We start from the raw sequence: 21,957 nt of genomic DNA on the forward strand, positions 1-21,957 counted from the left end.
ATTTGTGGAAGTTTCTCATCATATTTTTATGATATCTCTGTCAAATTTATGAATTGCTTGGGGAATTTCACCAATCATGAACCGGGAATGTCGGTGACGACTCGAGCATATTGCCGAGAAGTAGGTCAAATGGACCAAAACCTCACACAAATTGGATTTACAGTTTGCTCAGTACGCTCTTATCATACTGAGTTAACTGATTTGGGCCCACCTTGAATGTATGTGGACTATCAACGACGTTCATCCATTTTTCCATCTAAAGTAAGGGTTTGAGCCCAAAATGGTAGCATATCGAAATATCAAGTGGATCATACCACAGGAAACAGTGGTTCCACCATAGAAACCTTGCTATGCCCCACAATGATGTTTTATTTGTAATCCATCATGTTCATAAGATGATTTTTACATGGATGAATCGAAAACCAAAATGCGAGCTTCATCCAACAATTCAATGGCCCATAAAAAACAATTTACACCGTTTAGGGAAATACACTACATTGTACCTGTGGTGCGTGCTTTCTTCCGTGGAGGGACCATTTTCAGAAAATCGAGAAAATTCAGGGATCCAGTGAGAGGATGCGATCTAAGCAACGGATTTTCGTGCAGGAAAAGGATTTTTCGTCTCTCTCTCTCTCTCTCTCTTTTTTTTTTTTGTTTTTTGAGCGAGGAAAGGGAGTGAAAGGAAGAGAATGACACTGAAAAGGAGGGGTATTTTCATCCTCAAATTCGCTGTCCGTACATACAAGGTCTAAGTTGGGAAGTTAAGTTTCGGATGCCTTCTAAAAGACGCTGGATAAAAGGTGGCGTCTACCATGGTGATTTTCCCTTCTCTAGACATATTCTGAATCGGGTCCAGAACGGAAGCGGAGTGCCTGTGACCCCGGGCACCCTGTGCCACGGCTGTGTGGGGTCCACATGGATGTCAGTGACGAATCCACTCCGTCCATCTGTTTCGCAAGACCACAAAATAGGTAGAATTCTAAAAATCACGCAGATCCAAAAGTATTCATAGTGGCCATATCACACGAAACAATGGGGATCGAACGCCTGGGGGTGACGGAAGCTCTGTGTCAGGACGATATTTGTATCTAAAGTTTATCTGAGTGGTAGTAACCCTATGAACGGTTTGGATGACATATAAACATTATGTTCAACTCCTGGAATGTTTCAACGGTGGAAGTTTCCGTTCCCACTGATTCATTTGGTGTGTCCCACCTGAGTTTTGGATATCCCTGATTTTTTGGTTTGTCCTAATGTAGTTTTCAAAAACAGTTGGACGGAGTGGATTTGTCACGGAAGTCTCTGTTGAACCCACACACCTGTGCCCGCGGTCACAGGTAATCCGCTTCACCCTTGACAGCCAAAGACGAGTATTTCTACTTTGAACGGCCAGGATCTCGTGCTGGGCTGCTACGTGGACGATATGGGTGACGGAGGCATGGAGTTTCTGTGCTCCTCAAGGACAGATAATAGAATCCTATCGTTATAAGTACGAAGCGCGAACTCACGAGTGTAAATGCAAGAGAGAGAAGAGGAAAATGCCACCGCTATGTAAGCAAATCAAAACCCACTTTCTCCTCCTCTTTTTCTTTTTTTTGAAGCTGCATTTGATTTTTCTGCATTTTCAAGCTCGAATTTCTTTGAATGTCTCACTTGTAATTTTAAGCTATGAGTAGAGTATTTTCCAGGGATCGGTTTTCTCTCTTTCGTTTTCATCTCTCATCAAATGACTTCATTTTGCATCCGTCGCGACCTAACGTCCAGTTTGCGTCGACGCCTGCTGGGGCCGACATGCTGAGTGGTTTGATGATCAGGGCCGTCCATGCTGTTGCCCGTACACCATGCGGACTCCCATAAGAAAGATCATCACTATCTGTAGAAGAGTTTAGAATTATAGAAAAATAATTTTCAATGGATCACATTCAACTCTAAAAATCAAAGGTTTGAATCATAACTGGAGTGTGATTATCGGACTGTAGCTTATCCGTGGTGGTATCTTGCTAATGGACGGTTCAGATCACTGGACCATGTCAGCATGTGGGTCCCCTGGGCGGCGACAGTTGGGTTTCTGTAAGATTGCCCGGGCCTAGGGAAATCATTTTGAATAGGCTCGGCCCACAATTCCGGCAATAGTTCAAAATCTGGTTCGTGTTAGAATAAGTGGACCACACGTGGCATTTGCCATCAGGGCAGTGGAATGAATGATTTGGATTAGTGTAAAGGGCACATGGTGGGGCCTACAAAGGCTTTTGTCTACATAGTGTATATATGCGCCCCTAGAGTACCATATGAAATTCCTCTCTCAAAGAGGTTGCATTCAAATGAGATTCTCCCTGTGAAATTCCTCTCTCAAAGAGGTTGCATTCAAATGGGATTCTCCCTATGAAATTCCTCTCTCAAAGAGGTTGCATTCGAATGGGATTCTCCCTATTGGAGGGAGGCATAGAGGCATCGACGGCGTGAAGGAATCTGGTGGGAACTGCGGAAGCGCACAGAGAAGAATCAAGCAAAGTACTTCAATCGCACAACCAAGTTCAAACACAAACAAACCGAATTTTACGTTGAAAAACCCTTTCGGGAAAAAATCATGGCACAAAGTGACAGTAATGCACTATGAAAGTAGAAATTATAAGAGATAGAAATTAATGATTCGAACAAGCCTCGAATCTCCCTTACAAGCCCAGACTATGACCTTGAAACACTTAGGAACGAATTAGAAAGCTTATAACTCCTCTTCTATATCCCAAATCCTGATTACACCCAATATATATAGCATAACATAGTATCACAATCGGAATAGGAAATAAATCCCCCACTTACGCAATTCTACACGCACGCTTGATGGCACCTTCGATGGGACTTCGATGGCATCGATGATTTGTCAATGACATTGAAAACCTTTGATGGCATCGAGTAAAACGCCAAAACGTTTCAGCGATAAAACATGGATTTCTCGAATTTTTCCAATGTCATCGAGCATCCATCGATGGCATTGATGTCTACTTGATGGCATATTGCTGTCTGTCGATGGCATTAACAGACCCTGCTATTTACAGATTTAAGACATCAACAGCAATCTCCATCATGTCTTTAATATTTATTCTTCATAGCTCATTTTCCTCATCTATAATTTTGCTTTGCATCATAGCTCCCCCATCGCTTCTCATGCACACTTCGTCTTCCATTTACGTCTTCGCTAAGCCTAGAAAAGTTGCACAGAACTTAAACTTCTTTGTGGGAACCACCTTAGTGAGTATGTTGGCAGGATACATGCTCGTGTGAATCTTCTTTAGAGTCACGCCTCCATCCTCAAGTACCAGTCGGATAAAATAATGACGTATATCAATATGTTTAGTACGTGAGTGATAAATAGAGTTTTTAGGCAAATTGATCGTGCTCTCATTGTCACAATTGATTGGCACGACCTCCTGCTGAAACCCCAACTAATTTATCATTCCCCTCAACCAAACACATTCCTTGAACGCCTTTGTCACTGCAATATACTCAGCTTGGTCGTGGAAAGAGCCACCATAGACTGAAGCTTCGGCATCCAACTGATTGCTCCACCCACTAGCACAAATGAGTAACCGAATGTCGACATTCTATTCTCCACACCACCTGCGTAATCAGAATCCACATAACTTGCTAACTTGGCCCCTAATTTCTCAAAAGATAAGATGTAGTCATGCGTACCTCGAATGTGTTGAAGTCGCCATTTCATTACCTCCCAGTGTTGCTTGTCGGGGTTAGACATGTATCTGCTAACAACACCCACCACATGTGAAATATCCAGTCTCGTACAGACCATGACATACATCAAGTTGCCAACCGCGCTCGAATAAGGCACACGAGACATAACCTGCTTTTCTTCATCTTTTTTTTTTTTTTAAAGGACATTGTTTAGAATAAAGTTTGAAGTGCGACGCGTGGGGAATGTTGAACGGCTTTGTCTTATCAATCCCATACTTCATCAATACCTTCTTAAGGTATTCCACCTGAGATAACCAAAGCCTGCCCCTCCTGTCTTTGTGTATGTCAATGCCGAGAACCCTCTTTGCAGCCCCCGTATCTTTCATCTCAAATGTCCCTGATAATTGAGTCTTCAGTATAGAAATATGATTGTGTACCGAGTTACTCAGTACACTTTTATCGTACTGTGTACTGTCAATTAGGCCTACCGTGAATGTTTGTGGGTTATCCACACCGTCCATCCATTTTTACAGCTCATTTTAGTGGTTAAGCCCAAAAATTGAAGTATTCCCAAAGCTCAAGTGGACTATACTACAGGAAACAATGGGAATAATGACTTCAACCGCTGAAACCTTTATGGGGCCCACAATGATGTTTTTTTTGTCATCCAACATGTTCATAAGATCACATAGACATGTATGAAGGGAAAACACAAATAACTACTTGATCCAAAACTTCTGTGGCTCCTAAGAAATTTTCAATGGTGGAATTTCAATTTACACTATTTCCCGTGGTGAGGTCCACTTGAGATTTGGATATATTTCATTTTTGGTCTCTCAAGCCCTCAAATTATCTGTTAAAATGGATGGACAAAGTGGATAAAATATGTAAATCATGGTGGACCCCATAGAGTTTTCTTAGTATGCTTAGCGTACGGAGTTAATTAGTACGCAATCCTCTTTCTTTAGTAAGTCAATCTCAGACATGCCATGACTGGCGATAAGCATGTCATTGGCGTACAAAACCAGGATAATGAATTTGCCATCATTCAGTGTCTTGTAATAGACACAATGATCATATTCATTCCTAGTAAACCTCTAACTCATCATAGAAGAATCAAACTTTTATACCACTGCGTAGGCGATTGTTTTAGGCCCTACAACGACCTCTCCAACCTGCAAATCTTATTCTCCGCCTGTTGTATTTCGTAACCTTCTGGTCGCTTCATGTAGATATGCTCTTCTAATTGCCCATGTAGAAAGGTAGTCTTTACGTGCATCTTCTCCAGCTCGAGATAGTATTGGGCAACCGTCGCCAATACGAATTTGATAGATACTTGCTTCACCACAGGTGCGAATATCTCAGTGAAGTCGACACCTTCTCTCTGAGCATATCCCTTCACTACCAACCTTTTCTTGTATCTATCCTGTTTCGTTTTGAAGATCCAGTTGCACCCTATCACTTTACAGCTGACGGGAAGCTCCACTAGCTCTCATGTCTCATTCATATATAAGGAGTCCATCTCATCATTTATAGTTGCTTTCCACTTTTAGGTGTCTGCATTGTCAAGAGCCTCCTGAAAAATAGATGGATCCCCCTCATCTATAACGAGGGCAAATGCGACATTTGAGTCATCCCTGTATCTCGTCGGTAACCTGTGATCCCTTGGCGGATTCCTTCTCACAGGTGGCTGCTCCACTTACTCTTGTACCTCTGTTTATGTCTCTGTATCAGCCCGCGTCTCATCTCCGTGTATCTGAACATCCACAACCAACTTCTCGACTTCCTTGTGCTCATCCTTATGGAACAATGATCCCTCGTTGAATTTGACATTAACACTAAGGATGATTTTCTGTGTGACTTGGTCATACAACCTGTACCCCTTCACACCACCACCATAGCTGAGAAATATGTACTTCTTTGCTTTTTGGTCCAACTTATCTCTCTCAACTGACAGTACATGAGAGTAAGCATCGCAACCAAATACACGTGGTCCCGACTGGTCTACTTGCTGACCACTCCACAATTCCTTTAGAATTTTACATTCAATGGCGGTAAAAGGGGACCGATTTACCAGGTAACAAGCCGTGTTATCGGCCTCAGTCCACAATTCCTTGCCCAACCCACCATTACTAATCATGCATTAGGCCCTCTCCAAGAGAGCCTGATTCATTCTCTCATCCACACCATTCTGCTCTGGTGTGTGGCGCATTATGTTATGCCTCACGATCCCTTTATCCTTATAATACCGATTGAATTCCCATGAAGTGAATTCCCCACTGTTGTTTGTCCTCAGTACCTTCACCTTTTGCCCTGTCTATTTTTCCACCATTGCCTTCCATTGTTTGAAGCAGTGTTTGAAATATCGGTATCACACTATGTATCGCACCCTTGGGATACAGATACGTATCGGTTGTTGCATGGGATACATCGTTTGTATCGCATAATTTATCGCACTTTTGGGAAACATGGGGAAACATTGAGGAAATGGTTGAAATTTTTAATGAAACTCTGAGGATTGTTAAAAAAGCCCTTAATACACACTTTTAAATCATAACATCTCAAAAAAAAATATGCACATAATAAGTTTCCTTTGTATAGGGTCCTAAGCTATGCGATGTTTAACTGAACTAATGCAATTATATTTAAATTGGATGCATGATATTTATAAATATATCATAGTCATGTATGAAAACGCAACCAATTCATTGAAAAGCAAAAGAAGAACTGAAGAAGTAAAATTTGAAAAATATACATATCAATGATGGGAACTAGTTGTGGTCTAGACCCACATAGAGTTGCGTGGTGCCTCTTAATCATCATCTCCATCTCAATTTGGAAGCAGTTTTACATTCCTCCCATTGGTGTGGCCTACCATAGTTTTTTAATCAGGCAGCTTTTGTATCTACGGATCACCGGATGAACGGTGGATTTTACATTTACAGTATGTCAGATGGAAAATAAATGACATGGTGGACCTTGAAGTGACGTCACCAAGTTCTATACGGCCCACCATGATGTGTGTTGTATCCACACCGTCCATCTATTTGGAGATATCATTTTAGGCCATGAGAAAAAGAATGAGTCAGATCCAAAGCTCGAGTGGACCCCACCACAGAAAACAGTTGAGAGAAGGACGACCACCATTAAAAATTTCTAAGGGCCACAAAAGTTTTCAATCAAGTTGAAATTTGTTTTTTCCCTTCTTTCATGTCTGTCTTAACTTATAAATAGGTTGGATCTCAGATAAACATCATAGTGGACCTTAGGAAGGTTTCAATAGTGGGCGTCCCTCTCCCCATTGTTTTCTGTGGTGGTGTCCACTCCAGATTTGGATCTGACTAATTCTTTGCATCATGCCTTAAAATGATATAGCCAAATGTATGGACGGTGTAGATATAACACATACATCATGGTGGGCCCCACAGAACTTCGTGTGTCCCTTCAGTAGCTAGTATGGCTACGAAACCTGTCAGTGTCTTCCGCGTCCGGACGCGGATTGCGTACTACCCCCGCCCGTCCCTAGCTCCAAATGGGCAATTCTGTGGGCGGGCCCACTGTGATGTATCTGTACATCCAAGCCGTCAATCCCTTTTCTCAGATCATTTTAAGGCATGAGCACAAAAATGAGGCAGATCCAACGCTCAAGTGGACCACACCAAATAATAAGCTTGGTTGCATTAAAATGCACAAAGCATTAAATGTCAGTTGCTTTAATGCTGGTGGTCGGTGCTCTGTGGGCCCCACCATAATGTATTTGTTTCATCCATTCCGTTCATCCATTTTTACGGATCATTTTAGGTATTGATACAAAAAATTATAGGGATGTAAATCGTAGGTGAACCACACCACAGGAAAACAATAATGATTGGATATCCACCATTAAAATCCTCCTAAGGCCCACTGTACTGTTTGTTTGACATCATCTGTTGATTGAGTCCTAAAGACCCAGATGAAGGGAAGAAATAAATATCAGGTTGATCCAAAGCTTTTATGGCTCCCAAAATGTTTTTAATGGTCAACGCTCCTTTAACACTGTTTCCTGTAATGTGGTCCACTTGAGTTGTGGATATGATTTAATTTTGGGCTCAACACCTAAAATGATCAGTAAAAATGGATGGACGGCGTGGATAAACCACATACATTAAAGGTGGGCCCAAGTGAGTTTAATGAGTACCATAAGAGCATACTGAGTAACGCACCACACACCGATCGGATTATCACGAAGCGGATTGCATACGGAGTAACTTAGCGTACTGAGTAAACTCTGTGGGGCCCACTGTCATTCATGAACTGTATCAACTCCGTACATCAGCTTTATAATATAATCTTGGCGCTTTAAACCAAAATTTAATCATATCCAAATTTTAAGTGTACCACACCACCTGAAATAGTGTGAATTAAAGTCTACCGTTGAAAAGTTCTCGGGGCCCACAGAAGTTTTAGATCAAGATGATATTTGTGTTTTCCATTCATCCATGTCTGCGTGATCTTATGAACAGTTTGGATGACAAATAAACATCATCGGGGGCCTTAGAAATCTTTCAACGGTGGAAATCAATGCTTCCACTGTTTCCTTTGGTATGGTCTACTTGAGCTTTTGATATACTTCAGTTTTGGGCTCAACCCCTAAAATGATCTGGAAAAACGTATGGACGGTGTGGATAAACCACATGAATTCACAGTGGGCCCAACAGAGTTTACTCAGTACGATGAGAGTGTACTGAGTAACTCAATACACGTCCCGATTTCCATTAAGCCCATCCGCACCCCTCTCCTTCACATTCCCTCTCCTTCACGAACGGAGCGACATTCGCGGCGAGGTTTCCTCAGTCCGGCCTGATTTCTCGCTGGAATCTCGGAAAAATTCCCACAGGCGCTCTCCAATTAGCGAAGAAAGAGGGAAATTGCTGTCGAATGGCCCACCTTCGATCACCGATCTTCGCTGCAGCATACAGGTACTCTCCGATTTCTCTTCTTCTTCTTTTTATTTTTTTATTCTTCACATATACGCAGCTTTTTATGGTCGGTTGTGGCCATATCGACGATATATCAGTCGATATCTGGATTTTGGGTTTTTTGGTATCTTCCGGGGGTTACTGCGAGGGTTTCGTCTCGCAGGGGTGCAATAACGATAATATCGGCTGATTTATCGGCCGATAGTATCGATATTTCGAACACTGGTTTGAAGTTGATTAAAACATCAAATTTACTTTTCATGAAATAAACCCATGCTTTCCTGAAATAGTCGTTAATAAACGTAATGAACCATGACGACCCTTCATTAGAAACCATGGGCGCGGGCCCTCATACATTAGAATGCACATAATCAAGAATACCCTTACATACATGTTTTCCAGATTTAAAAGACAACCTAGATTGTTTACCATATATACAATGTTCTCATATAATAAAATCAAAACTTTTTAAAATTGGAATTAAAAAATGGTTAGAAAGTACCTTCATGCCCCGCTTGCTCATGTGGCCCAGACGTGCATGCCACATACGTGCAAGCGTGGAATCCGTTACAGACGCCACAAATCCACCCAATGAAGTACTCCCGATCAACCTAGAAAGATTACTGTTCTTCTGTGCCTTCATGACTATGCGTGTTCCCTTTGAAACTTTAAGGACACGATCAAACCCGGTGAATTTACACCCAAGCGCCTCGAGTGCTCCAAGATATATTAGACTCTTCCTCAAATTAGGAGCATGTCTCACCTCGGTCAAGATACGCTCCATGCCATCAAGCATCTTGGTGCACACTGATTCAGCACCAATTACTTTACATGCATTATCATTGCCCATAAACACCTGGCCTCCATCGCACTCACTGTAGCCGGTGAACCAACTTCGATGAGGGGTCATGTGGTACGGAGCCCCCATATCCAAAAGCCATTGTTCTTCGAAGTACCCGGATTTTGATGCGGTCAGTATGTCATTACCGTTCATCTCTTCACTGGATTTCGCCGTGTTGGCTTCCCTGGAAGAACCCTATGAATTCTCTTTTCTTGCCTTAGGATTATGACAATCTTTCTTCATGTGCCCGATCATTTCACAATTGCAGCACTTCAACTTGCCCTTGCCCTTGGATTTGGTATTCGATTGAGAAGATCCATTGCCCTGCTCAAAATTTCGCCCCTTTGTAACCAGTGCATTTGTAGAGGCACCCACGTCACCGCTTTTCTTTCTCATCACCTTTGATTGAACAGCTGAGATAACGGTCTCGATACTAATGGTTGATCTACCAAGCCGGGAGAGAATTCAACAAAATGCATGCCTTATCCTCATCTTTCATCTTTTCCTCCACATCCAACAACTTGCAAATCAACCTATTGAAGTTACTAATGTGGGCCTTAACATCAGCCCCCTTGGCCATCTTCAGATTGAACAATTGAAGCTTCAAGTACAAGCGATTTTCAAGAGATTTCTTCGCATGGATATTCTCTAATTTCTCCCATTTACTTGTTGTAGTTTTCTCTCTCATGACGTTATAAAGGACATCATTCGTTAAGCATAATTAGATAGAGGTTATTGCTTTCTTATCCATTTTATTCCATTCATCTTCAATCATAGATTCCGGTTGTTTCTCAATCCTCGTTGAACAAGACACCAGTCATCTTGACCTTCCATAGTTCAAAATTATTTTTTCTAAAGTATTTATCTACATCGAATTTCATGTTAGATGCCATTGATACCTTGTTTTCAGATTTGATTTGCTTCCCAATGTTAGCTTTGATACCACTTATTGGGAACCGTGGAAGCACATGGAGATGAATCAAGCAAAGTACTCCAATCGCACAACTAAGTTCAAACACAAACAAACCGAATTTTACGTGGAAAAACCCTTTCGAGAAAAAACCAGGGCACAAAGCGACGATAATTTACTATGAAATTAGAAATTACAAAAGATAGAGATTACCAATTCAAACAAGCCTTGAATCTCCATTACAAGCCTAAGCTATGCCCTTGAAACCATTAGGAACGAATTAGAAAGCCTAGAACTCCTCTTCTATATCCCAAATTCCAATTACACCCGTTATATATAGCATAACATAGTATCGCAATTGGAATAGGAAACAAATCTTGCAGTTACGCAATTCTGTGTGCACGCTCGATGGCACCTTCGATGGGACTTTGATGGCATTGACGATCTGTCAATGGTATTGAACACCTTCGATGACATCAAGTAAAACACCAAACGTTCTAGCGATAAAACATGGATTTTCCAGATTTTTCCAATGGCATTGAGCATCCGTCGACGGCATTGACGTCTGCTTGATGGCATGGATTTTCCAGATTTTTCCGATGGCATTGACAGACCCTGCTGTTTATAGATTTAAGACACCAACAACAATCTGGTGATGGGTCTCCACTCTCCTCACTCTAAGGGGTCATTTGGATGCCTGTAAAGTTTTAAGTTGTAAACACTTTACATCTGAAAGAGTTTTAGGTGTAAGCTATTTACATGCTATTCTTTTTGGCTTTTATGTTGTATTCTCTTTACAAGTAAACAGATTATGTGTTTGGCTAACTTGTAAAGTGTTTACCATGTAAAAAGTATGTATTCACATCATATAGAGCTTGGGGTGGAAAATCCTGCCAAAATCGGCAAATCACATAAAAAGCCTTGATTTTTCTTGGGGCCTAGGAGAGCATCAAAGCATGTACGCACTGGACGGATTGGATGTCCTCCACCCATTATAGTGGGCCCCAAATGCAATCTGGAAGTTTTTAATGGTGGACATCCCATTGTTCCCCCTTGTGTGGTTCATTTGATATTCAATTAACCTTTTTTTTTTCGGTGGGGGGGGGGGGGGGGGGGGGGGGACATATTGGATATACCGTACACATTACAGTGGACCCCACATATCACAAGTGTGTATAAACCATTGTGTTCTATTATGCATAATGTCTTTTTAGCTGTAAAGACTTGTAATTTGAAACAAGGTCTTTTGCCAGGTTTTAGATAACAACTAAAAGCTGTGATGTGTTTACAGCTAGTAAAGCCTTCATAGGCAAATGTAGGTATCCAAATAATCCCTGCAATCTGATTACTTGTAATTCCTTTAAGGATTTTAGAGCCATCCAAACAATCCCTAACTAAGACATCGAAAATCTCATCTCTTGGGGGTGAGGAGTTGAAGATCGGGCATGACATCATCTCCTTCGGAATGCTTAATGGATAATTACCATGGCCAACGTAGGTAAGCTCCCTTACATATGGAAGCTACCCCTATGATTGAAGTGCAACGAATTGGGAGGTACAAATAATCTTACATGTGGTATTAGAGCGCCCACATCATCAATCGTGATGGATTCAGTGCTCTTGATGATGGCAACAATTGTAGCTGCTGATGCTGATGGAATCAATGAAAGATGGATTGTGCATGAAGCGTCATCCATGGTGGATTCATATTTGCATCTATCATGATGGAATCAACCCTCATCACAAAATCCTCTCTCCTCTCTCTTGGATTCATTCATAACAACCCATTTGCAGGAGCCATTGCTGGCAATAGAGGCATCGACGCCCATTATTGCAACCGCAGGAAGCCATGGTTGTGCGTCAGGCATAGTTAATCTCTCGATTTTGGCAAACGAAGCCTTCATCGTGGGGTGGGTTCGTCGATTAGGCAAGATGACTTTGCTCTTGGGCATGGTTACAATATGCATTTGTGATGATTCACTACATAGTGGCAACTCATCCACAGTACATAGCATGGATGTACAACAATCCAGGCCATCCATATCATGGGCCTGTTAGGCTCATAAACTAAAGATAAATTTTTTGGAACCCTATGACTTTTGGCCATGAAATGGATGGACTTCAATTGTGCAACTTCGGCCCATGGTTTAGTGATCCACATCGTTGTCAATGGTTCAAAACCTAAATTATACCCAAATAGGAAATCTTAAGACATCCAATCCGTGGTTCTTTCTTTGTTGAATGAGGCTCATTGGTGTATGCTTTTTTTAAACCATTTATTTGCCAGTGACTAATTGAAGGGCTTGGATTGTTCCATGTAGGTTATCTTTGTGGTCATCATTGATCCATGGTAGGCCCGTTAGATCGGTAAGTAATGTCCAATAGAATTTTGTTCTCTTTAGGTGGACATAAATGTCTTTAGGCCCTAGATCCATACAAATGGATCCTCTAGTTGAGTGAACTGGGCCCATTGAGCTAATGAAGCATGCATAAACCATGCTTTAATTCTGCCTCTCTGATTGTGCTTGATGTGATCTAGTTTGGTTTATATATGAAGCATCTAGACTGTGGGCTATTTAACCGATTGGCATGACAGTTATAGGGCTTGTTTAGTGGGCCTTAGTACATTTTTATGGTTAAAATATCTTTGGGCCTGGTTATGTTACACAATGGAAACCTTAAAAAATTTCATCATTGACTTCTATAGATCTACAATTAAAGGGAAAGTAAGTTCAATGTTGATGTTGTATTCATGTGTTCAACATGTGACAATTGGATTTTGGACTATATTCGAGATCAAATCTGGTCCATCCATTTGGGCTTGGTTTGGGGAATTCTCAGGTCACAATTTGTAACAGCCCACGCCCACACTGTATGATATTGTCCGCTCTGGGCACGCACACGCGCCCGCACGGTTTTGTTATCAGGGTTCTCCCCCAAAAGGCCTCATACTATGAAGGTGCTAACTCCACATATAACCACCACAACTTCGGACAGCGCTTTCGATGTGGGACAACATTCCACCCTTACTGTGTACACAGTAGCCTGCTAGCATATGCAACAGTGACGGGGCGTCACACTATCCCCCACCGAGGGCACAACCGTTCTTGGCTCTGATACCATTTGTAAGGCCCCGAACCAAGGACACAATATTGTCCGCTTTGCCCACAGGACTCACGGCTTTGTTCTCGGGGTTGCCCCCAAAACGCATTGTATCCTTAAGGAATCCCAACTTATAGCCACCACAACTTAGGACAGTGCTTCCGATGTGGGACAACGTTCCACCCTTACTGTGTACACAATAGCCTACCAGCACAGTAGCCTGCCAACCACTGGTAGCTCGCCCAGGCCATTAGGCCCTGCTCACATTAGCGTACGCCCACATGCGCCCACCCACATGTGCAACAGTGGCGGGGCGTCACACAATTTGATTCAAAACTATGATCCAAAGAATTGGCCCACAATTTAGTGCATGCATTAATCCCGTTACGACTTTTTAAAATTGCCCAAATATCAGATTACATTGGCCCATGTATTTAACTGCTCTGCTTGTCATTGAGTGTCCAATTTCGGGCTCTAATATGACATGTATAGTTTGGGTTATGAAGACTATGAACTAGCTAATTATATTAGATTTGGCGTGCGATTATAAATGGCCTCATACAATCATGTTATTATCTTTTCATTAAATTGACTCCAAACAAGGTCATTAATTGTACACTAATTAGGGTCTTAAGTACAAGTTAATTCATAGTGATGGTCACTTAGGTCTAACAACCCGTCCCAGTCCAGGGCATTGGACAAATCTACGGGCATCATGCTCATCCTAATACTAAATGTCCATGGCATAATAAAGTGGCTAAACAATTAAAGTATAGTGACCCAATTGACCTGGTTACCTGTTTGCTTGCCTTGGGCATTGAGAATCTCCATGAGGGGCAATTCATGCAATCCATGGGATTCATCCCACTAATACACATCCCTAAGCATTTGGCATTATTTCCCTCAAGAAATTTGAGGAAAAAGTAAAAATTAAATTATAATGAATAGTGTCGGGCTGGTTTGGGACTAGTTGAATGCTCCAAAGATGGCTCAAAATTCATGTAATCTGTACAACTCATTCCATTAATGCATAACTAATTGACACCATTCCTAGAAAAAAATTAAAATTAAATTCGGATGAATAGTTTCAGGCCGATTTGGGACCCACTCAAAATGCCCCCAAAATGGGGCAAAATTCATGCATCTATGGAATTCATCCACCAATACTTATCCCTAAGCATTGGATATCATTCCTCTCAAGAAATTTAAGGAAACAAATTATCACTATTGATCCCAAAATGATATAAAATTACCAAAAATACTAAAAAAGAAGAAGAAAAGGAGATGAAAAACAAAACATGCGTAGATTAGGACTTCATACATGTATTGGAACAATCTACACTCCACATAATTTCAAAAATGTTTTTTTTTTTTTTTTTTTTTTTTTTAAATTTTAAATTTGCTGGTATGACCAGTTATACAAACATGGGCAAATCGAAGACAAATCTAGTAAGATTTTGTTGATTTTATAATATAATATTGAATCAATAAATTTGTGGCAATAAAAAATGAATTCTTACCTATTGTTTTGATTGTCTCCAAATTCGGTCCCAAATATTTGATTATTTGAAAATGGCTTAAATCATGTGTTTTAATCTTCAAACAATGCATAAATCTAGTTGAAAATGGATTATAAAATAGTCTTAAAAAGCAAAAATGTCAAAAAGTAAAGGAAAAATTGGGAAAATTTGAAAGCAGTCCCCAAAAGAGGACTTATATACTTGTAAGTGGCAACGGTACTTGTAACTTGTAAGTGGCAATGGCCCTGGGCCGTTGTGTGAGGTCATAATGGACTGTAACGGGCATGCTACAATCTGAAAATTTTGACATGGGCTGTTATGAACCCCCATATCAGCTAATGTCCAATGCCATTTCTGCTACTGAACCATTTTTGTATCGCTTCCCACCCTAGAGGAGGAAGAGACATTGAAGAGTACACATTGTGAAAAGAGAGACATGGATGGAATGTGCTGGATGGTCATCCTCTACCGCTGATACTAGTACCTCATGAACATTCTCCATTGACACCTTCATCTAACATGTGTTTCTTCCTAAGAGGAGCCATCTAGTTTGGCAAGGTCTTGCTTCGCTCAGTTAGGTGTGTCTATAACTACATACCATGCCGCATACCTTTTCATTATCTCCAGATCGTATATTTTGGTCAGCAAATGTCAGTTATTGTTTCATTGCTTCTCAAGTTTCTACTTTCCAAATTGAGACAATAAAAATTCCTGTTGGTTCTTTTTTTTTTTTTTTTCATGTTAAAGCTGATGGAGAGATAGTAGCAACTCCTTCGTATTTGTTCTCTGCCTTGTAAGTTTGTAATGTTTCTAGTTACCTACACCCAGCTAGTAATCCTATAGGAGCCCTTCATTACAGTTGTGGTGTTTTTTTCCCTTTGCATGTTTTCAAGACTTGGTGAGGGAACAACATTTTTTCTTAAGGATGTAGGGTTGTATCTCTTGGAATTCCATCCTTCGCTTTTTCCTAACAATATTATTATTATTTTTTTTCAAGAATAAAGCGGAAGCTAGGAACTCAATTTTTACTTGATTTAGACCTATTTTGGAGATCAAAATGCAAGTTTTTACTTTTTAGCGTGTTTTGATGGTATGAAGCAAAGACGAAGTCATTTGATAGTCATGTTCATGAAGACAATATGTCAATCATAATCATGCATATTATTAAACAGATAAGTTTACGATTTTTAGCCCTTACCTGATCAGGGTCTTAGATTAAGTTGAGATTATAAGTATAGTTACTTTGGCATGTTGTCCACGATATTGCAGTCATGATATCTATGATTGTAATTACGTATATGTTTATTCCATATGCATTTTTGGTGATTCCTATGATATTTGGTTATAATACATAAGAAAGCCCTTCCTGGTGAAAATTGATGATAAACCAAAGAATTTCAAATTCCTGAAAGCTTTAACACCAAATTTAGAGGTCAAAGGCTAAAAAATTCAGCTTCCAGCAGCTTTGGCTCACATACATGTAAAAAAAAAAAAAACACATAAGTGTTCATCCTTGTATTCCTTACCCCTCCATCCCCCCACTCCTGCCCCTCCCCTTATACTATTTTTGGCATTATTCTCACCAAGAGAAATTCACGCATATGTGGTTTGATATGCTCCATATTGTATTGTTCTGGTCAAGCCAATATGGCATCCAGAAATGACTTTTAAAACCTCGTCTGTGATTGGCTGCCATTGTTGGAAGATTAATTAAGATGGTACCACCATGATTGATGAATTGGAAGTAATGGTTTTCTAATATGAAGCTGAAAGGTTCAGTTCAGAATTGGTGGCACCACATTGAGGCAAAGTTAAGGTGAGGTCGTAGGCATCCTCTTAAATGGCCACTTGGGAGGAAATGAAGAGCAGTAGGAGAGGTATCTACCTCAGGACTATTTGGAGGTCATGTTTAGAGACCTCGCCTCACTTAAACAGGCTGTCATTTTTTTAGGAGAGTACACATGAGAGGTTTTACAATCTGACAGTTAAGTGCTGGAGAATGAACGACCAGATGTTGCATGTTGCTATGTTGGGTTGCCAGAAGAGATTCAAAGTAAAACGATAACAGTTAGACCTCATAGTAGATGGGGCTCACCATATTTCCCCAAGGTGCCGTTTGGTTGCTGGGGAATGAATTCGCTGTTTTTTTTTAAAAAAAAAAAAAAAAATTTGTATGGTAACTTCGTATTTGTTTAGTTAGAAGCTTAAATTTTCATTGGTTGACACTCTGGGTTTTCATATGAATTCCTGGGGAAAGTCTAAATTCTGTCTGCTTCACACTGGTTTTTCCTGGGGAAGCATGTAGTTTGGTTGGTCAATGGTCACAATATCTCCACGTGTCAGCCCACTTTGATCTACCATGACTGTCAATAATCACTGTCACTGGAGAATTGCAACTGTTGATCAATGGCCAAAAAATGGTCCATCCCAAATGGAACTTGTTTTTTAACCATTGATCTAGACTGCTCATCATGCATCCCACCTTTGGTTCCTCATCTTTCTCAAAAACCACTCTGATTTTATGATTCTAACCTCTGAACAATGGCTAGAGAAATTGACGATCTGTATTGATTATAGTTAGAGGTCTGATCATTGATTTGAACAGTCTATGATGTGGGACCCACCCACCCCTGTCTGAAAAATGTACGGTATACTATACTAGAAAAAACGTATCTTGATGAGGACTGTCCTTCACAAGGGGCCCACCTTTGATTCCGTATCTCTGCTGAAAAACTAAATCAAACTGATTTGGTGATACTAACCATCCAATGAACGGCTAGGAAATGGATGGTCCATATTTAGTATACCAAAAAGGTCCGCTGGTGATCTGGACTGTCCATCATGTGAGTTTGACCTTTGCTTGTCCATTGTCCCTGAAATCACTTTGATAATATCATCCTAACCATTCAATCAATTCTTAGGAAATGTATGATCCATATTTATTATATAGGGAAAAGGTCTATCACTGTCTATCATGTGGGCTGTGCCTTTTCATTGATCATCCCTCTTGAAAATTGCTGGATCAAACGATGCTGACACTCAAGCAATTACTTAAAAAATGGATGATTTGTATTGTTTGTACTAGAAAGGGTCATATATTTGGACCTTATAACATGTGGGGTCCAACTCGTTGATTTTAGTCAACATATGTAATAGACTACTACATAGTGCACATGATAGTTTTGTGCTCTCATTGCCCAGTCCCAAGACTAGATAAAGGAGGGCTGCGTCAGGTTGGCAGCCGGTGTGAAACTTTTGCCATAACTTTCATCATGAATGTTGACAATATCACATTCCAAACTCATGCTAGGGCATATTATGCACCTTGATAGAGTGAATGGCGGAACAAGATTTGTGTAGCCGACCCCAATGATGATGAAGATGTCATGTAGGGTCCACGTTGATAGCTTGGAATGGATCTCGACAGAGTGGAATGGTGGAACAAGACATGTTGGTCCACATTATAGATTGGAATGGACGTTGATAAAGAGGAATAGCGGAACATGATTTGTGTAGCCAACCCCAGTGATGATGATGATGTCATGTAGGGTCCACGTTGATAGCTTGGAATGGATCTTGATAGAGTGGAATGGTGGAACAAGACATGTTGGTCCACATTATAGATTGGACTGGACGTTGATAGAGAGGAATAGCGGAACATGATTCATGTAGCCGACCCCAATGATGATGATGATGAGTGTCTCATGCCTTTGGAGTTTTAGTTGGGCAATAGGAAAAACCCAGGGATTTTGTGAAACTGTTAAAAATCGGGGTGTCTTTTTTGGGTTTTTGTTGGGAAAGGGAAAAACTGAGAGGATTTGGTGAAACATGGTTAAGAGCCTGGGGTTTAGGTCTTTTGTTTTTTTTGTTTTTTTATTAATAATCTTTAATTGGGAAATGGTAAAAACCACTGGATGTGGCGAAACACAAATTTTGGGTGAATGCGATGTTAGCATTCCTCAACCACAAATAGCCAAAAGTAGAATAAAATGGTTGTGTAACAACCCCCAAGGCAGGGATACCTACCATCATGATAGACCCTGAGCAGTTCTACCCCATGTACCTCTACTACACATCTCCACTCGTCGAGTTAGTATTATGAAAAAATAGCAGAATCACTGGCCCATGCTTCGACTACTAAGAAGTTAAAACTGTTGCACAAATTTTGGGAAGATCAAACAACATATGCTTCACATGTGAGACATGAGGCCACTTTGCACCATCCTGTTCTACATGGAATCTGCAGTTCTATGAAGGGTAGGAAGTGGGAAGAATGAAGATGCGGCAGAGGATGAGGAGAATGATGGACCTGTAGATGTGGATGGCTATCAGTTGGTGGTGTCAAAGGGAATTTGGCGATTGAATGTTGAATCCTGATTGGTACTAAGAAGGTAGGAAACAAGTACTGGTTGGTACCAACATTTTCCACAAACAGGTGATTTTTGGAGACAAGTATGTTAAGGTCATTGTAGATGTAGTCATGGAGGTACCAACATGAATGTAGCTTCACATGACATGATTAATAAGATGAAGTTGACGACAAAAGCACTGAGTCCTTATAGTATTGCATGGTTAAATAACACCTCCATCCCTGTATCTTTGTGATGATTGGTGAACCTCTCATTGCGAAAGCATTAGTTGAAAGCATTAGTTGAGTATCTATGCTGCATCATCCATATGGAAGTTCCCCACATTCTATTGATGTGAGCTTGGTTTTACAATACGATTTGATGATCAACGAAAGAATTTCAATTCCTGAAAACATGCTTGTATAGTCATTCTCAACGTCCAGTTAATAAGTTTGTCTTATGTAACTGGTTCCTTCTTATCATCTTTCTTTCACATTGTCTTTTATCGATATTCTACTCTTATCTTCACCTCAACAGAAATCAACCACATGTGAAGAGATGAGTCTTGAAAAGCCAACACATGGGAACTCACCAAGTTACTTGAAGGGGAAAAGTTGACAGGATGTGATGCAAGTGGGTATTTGTTGTTAAGCACAAAAACTGATGGATCTCTGCAAATATATAAATTATGGTTCATAGTTGCACAATGCTTCCAAGCAAGTGCTACTCCCGATTCAAATTGCACTTCCACTCATGCTCCTGCTACCACTTCGTAGTTGTTTATACTTGCTGACATTTTGAAACAGACGCTTCCCTGCTGCTGTCCCTGAACCTGTTGCCTCTTCAGTTCACGTTGTGCAACTATAGTTTGGCTTGTTGTGAAGAGCATTACTTAGATGTATGAAACGGAAATATTATGAGTATTCACACCAATTACCAAGCTTAATTCAGTTACAGTTACTCTGTCCCTTGCTGCCAACAATTTGTGGCCTTTGCATCAACTTGGTGTGAAATGTGTTTCTTCATGATGAACTGGTTGAAGATGTTTATATGGCAACTCCAAGGAGTTCAAGAGGAGCTAGGAAAGATTTGTAACCTAATGAAGGCTAAGGACTAAAGCAGTTGTCAGGACCCCACTTCGAAAAATTCTGTTAACCCATCATTCAAATTCAGTTTAGAAGTAGTGTAGATCATTCTCTGCTCGTTGGATAGAGTAATAGAATTAGTACTCTTATGTATGTGGATGATATACTGGTTATAGACTTATAGTAAACAATCCTAAAAGGAATTTGATGAATTGAAAACTTACTTGAGCAGAGTATTGGGCATGGTTATAGTAAACAAAGGAATTTGATGAATTGAAAACTTACTTGAGCAGAGTATTGGGCATGGTTATAGTAAACAAAGGAATTTGATGAATTGAAAACTTACTTTAGCAGAGTATTGGGCATGGTTATAGTAAACAAAGGAATTTGATGAATTGAAAACTTACTTGAGCAGAGTATTGGGCAAGACTGACTTGGATCCTTTGAAGTACTTCTTGATAATTAAAGTAGTTTGAAACTTTGATCACAAAAGTGTAATAATACTTCTCTGCAAAAATATCATATCTGCTGAAGGAAACAACTAAAAGTTGGAGGAAAATCAATTGGTACACGCATGGAGCTAAATCATTGTCTTCATTGCATTGAAGGAGAACTGTTTGAGGAACCAAGATTAAACCCATGATTGGTTGAGAAGTTGATATACCTCACCACTATTTGCCTTTACATTGTGTATGTTGCTTGTAGGGGTGGCAACATGTTGGGGTGTATTGTTTAAAGAACTGGTTTCTCTATAATTTCTTAATTTTGTTTTGTGATGTCAAATTAACTGGCATACAACAGTCGTATGTGGGACTTGGCATCATGCAAACATCATCAATCTCCGAAGGTCATGTTTGGAAATCATGGATTCCATGCCAAACAGCAGAAAAGGAAAAGGATTTTCCTTTTATGTGATGATTTGTGTTATTTGGATAGCATAGAAAATGGTGTATTCCACCAAGCAATCATTACACTTTTCAATAATTTGGATTCTTGGCACAAGCAACTAGGTGAGCTTTGTGAGAGGAATATGAGATATCCACATGCTACTCAAACAAAAAAACTCAAAATTAGAATCCCTTTTTTAATAGTTCTTATTGAAATTATCATTCGATAATTACTGTATTTTCTTTTGTCTTGTATGTTATATATATATATATATATATATATATATATATATATATATATATATATATATATATATATATATATAAAAGAATCAACAAGTTTCTTTGATCTTGGCAGGGTTCTCTTTTCTCTTTGCATCGCTGATAGGAGGATGTGTTGGAAGGCCGTTCTATCCACTTCCAAGCAAAATAATTGACGGCAATAGACAGCCCCTACAAACGCATCGCCCATTCAATATTGCACATCGAGGTTCAAATGGAGAGTTTCCTGAAGAAACTTCTGCTGCATACATGGTAAGTTGAGTATGCTTCTGGTTTGATAAAGATCTGAAGAAGCTGTATCCTTCTCTTTTGTTTGGGGTAGTTCTGTTTATT

The 21,957-nt window shown here is 40.2% G+C and overlaps 1 protein-coding gene across 1 annotated transcript in view; it reads left to right on the forward strand.

Moving 5' to 3' along the window:
- The first annotated feature begins 1,415 nt into the window (after positions 1 to 1,415).
- The window catches only part of LOC131229776 (glycerophosphodiester phosphodiesterase GDPD6-like), an 89,822-nt gene continuing 69,280 nt past the window's right edge, over positions 1,416 to 21,957 (forward strand). Inside the window, exons 1-2 of the mRNA XM_058225789.1 lie at positions 1,416 to 1,551; positions 21,701 to 21,876. Of these exons, the coding sequence (XP_058081772.1) occupies positions 1,539 to 1,551; positions 21,701 to 21,876 (189 nt within the window). The 5' untranslated portion in view covers positions 1,416 to 1,538. The remainder of the gene's footprint in view (positions 1,552 to 21,700; positions 21,877 to 21,957) is intronic.

This window comes from Magnolia sinica, chromosome 16 (assembly GCF_029962835.1).
Source record: "Magnolia sinica isolate HGM2019 chromosome 16, MsV1, whole genome shotgun sequence".
NCBI lineage: Eukaryota > Viridiplantae > Streptophyta > Magnoliopsida > Magnoliales > Magnoliaceae > Magnolia > Magnolia sinica.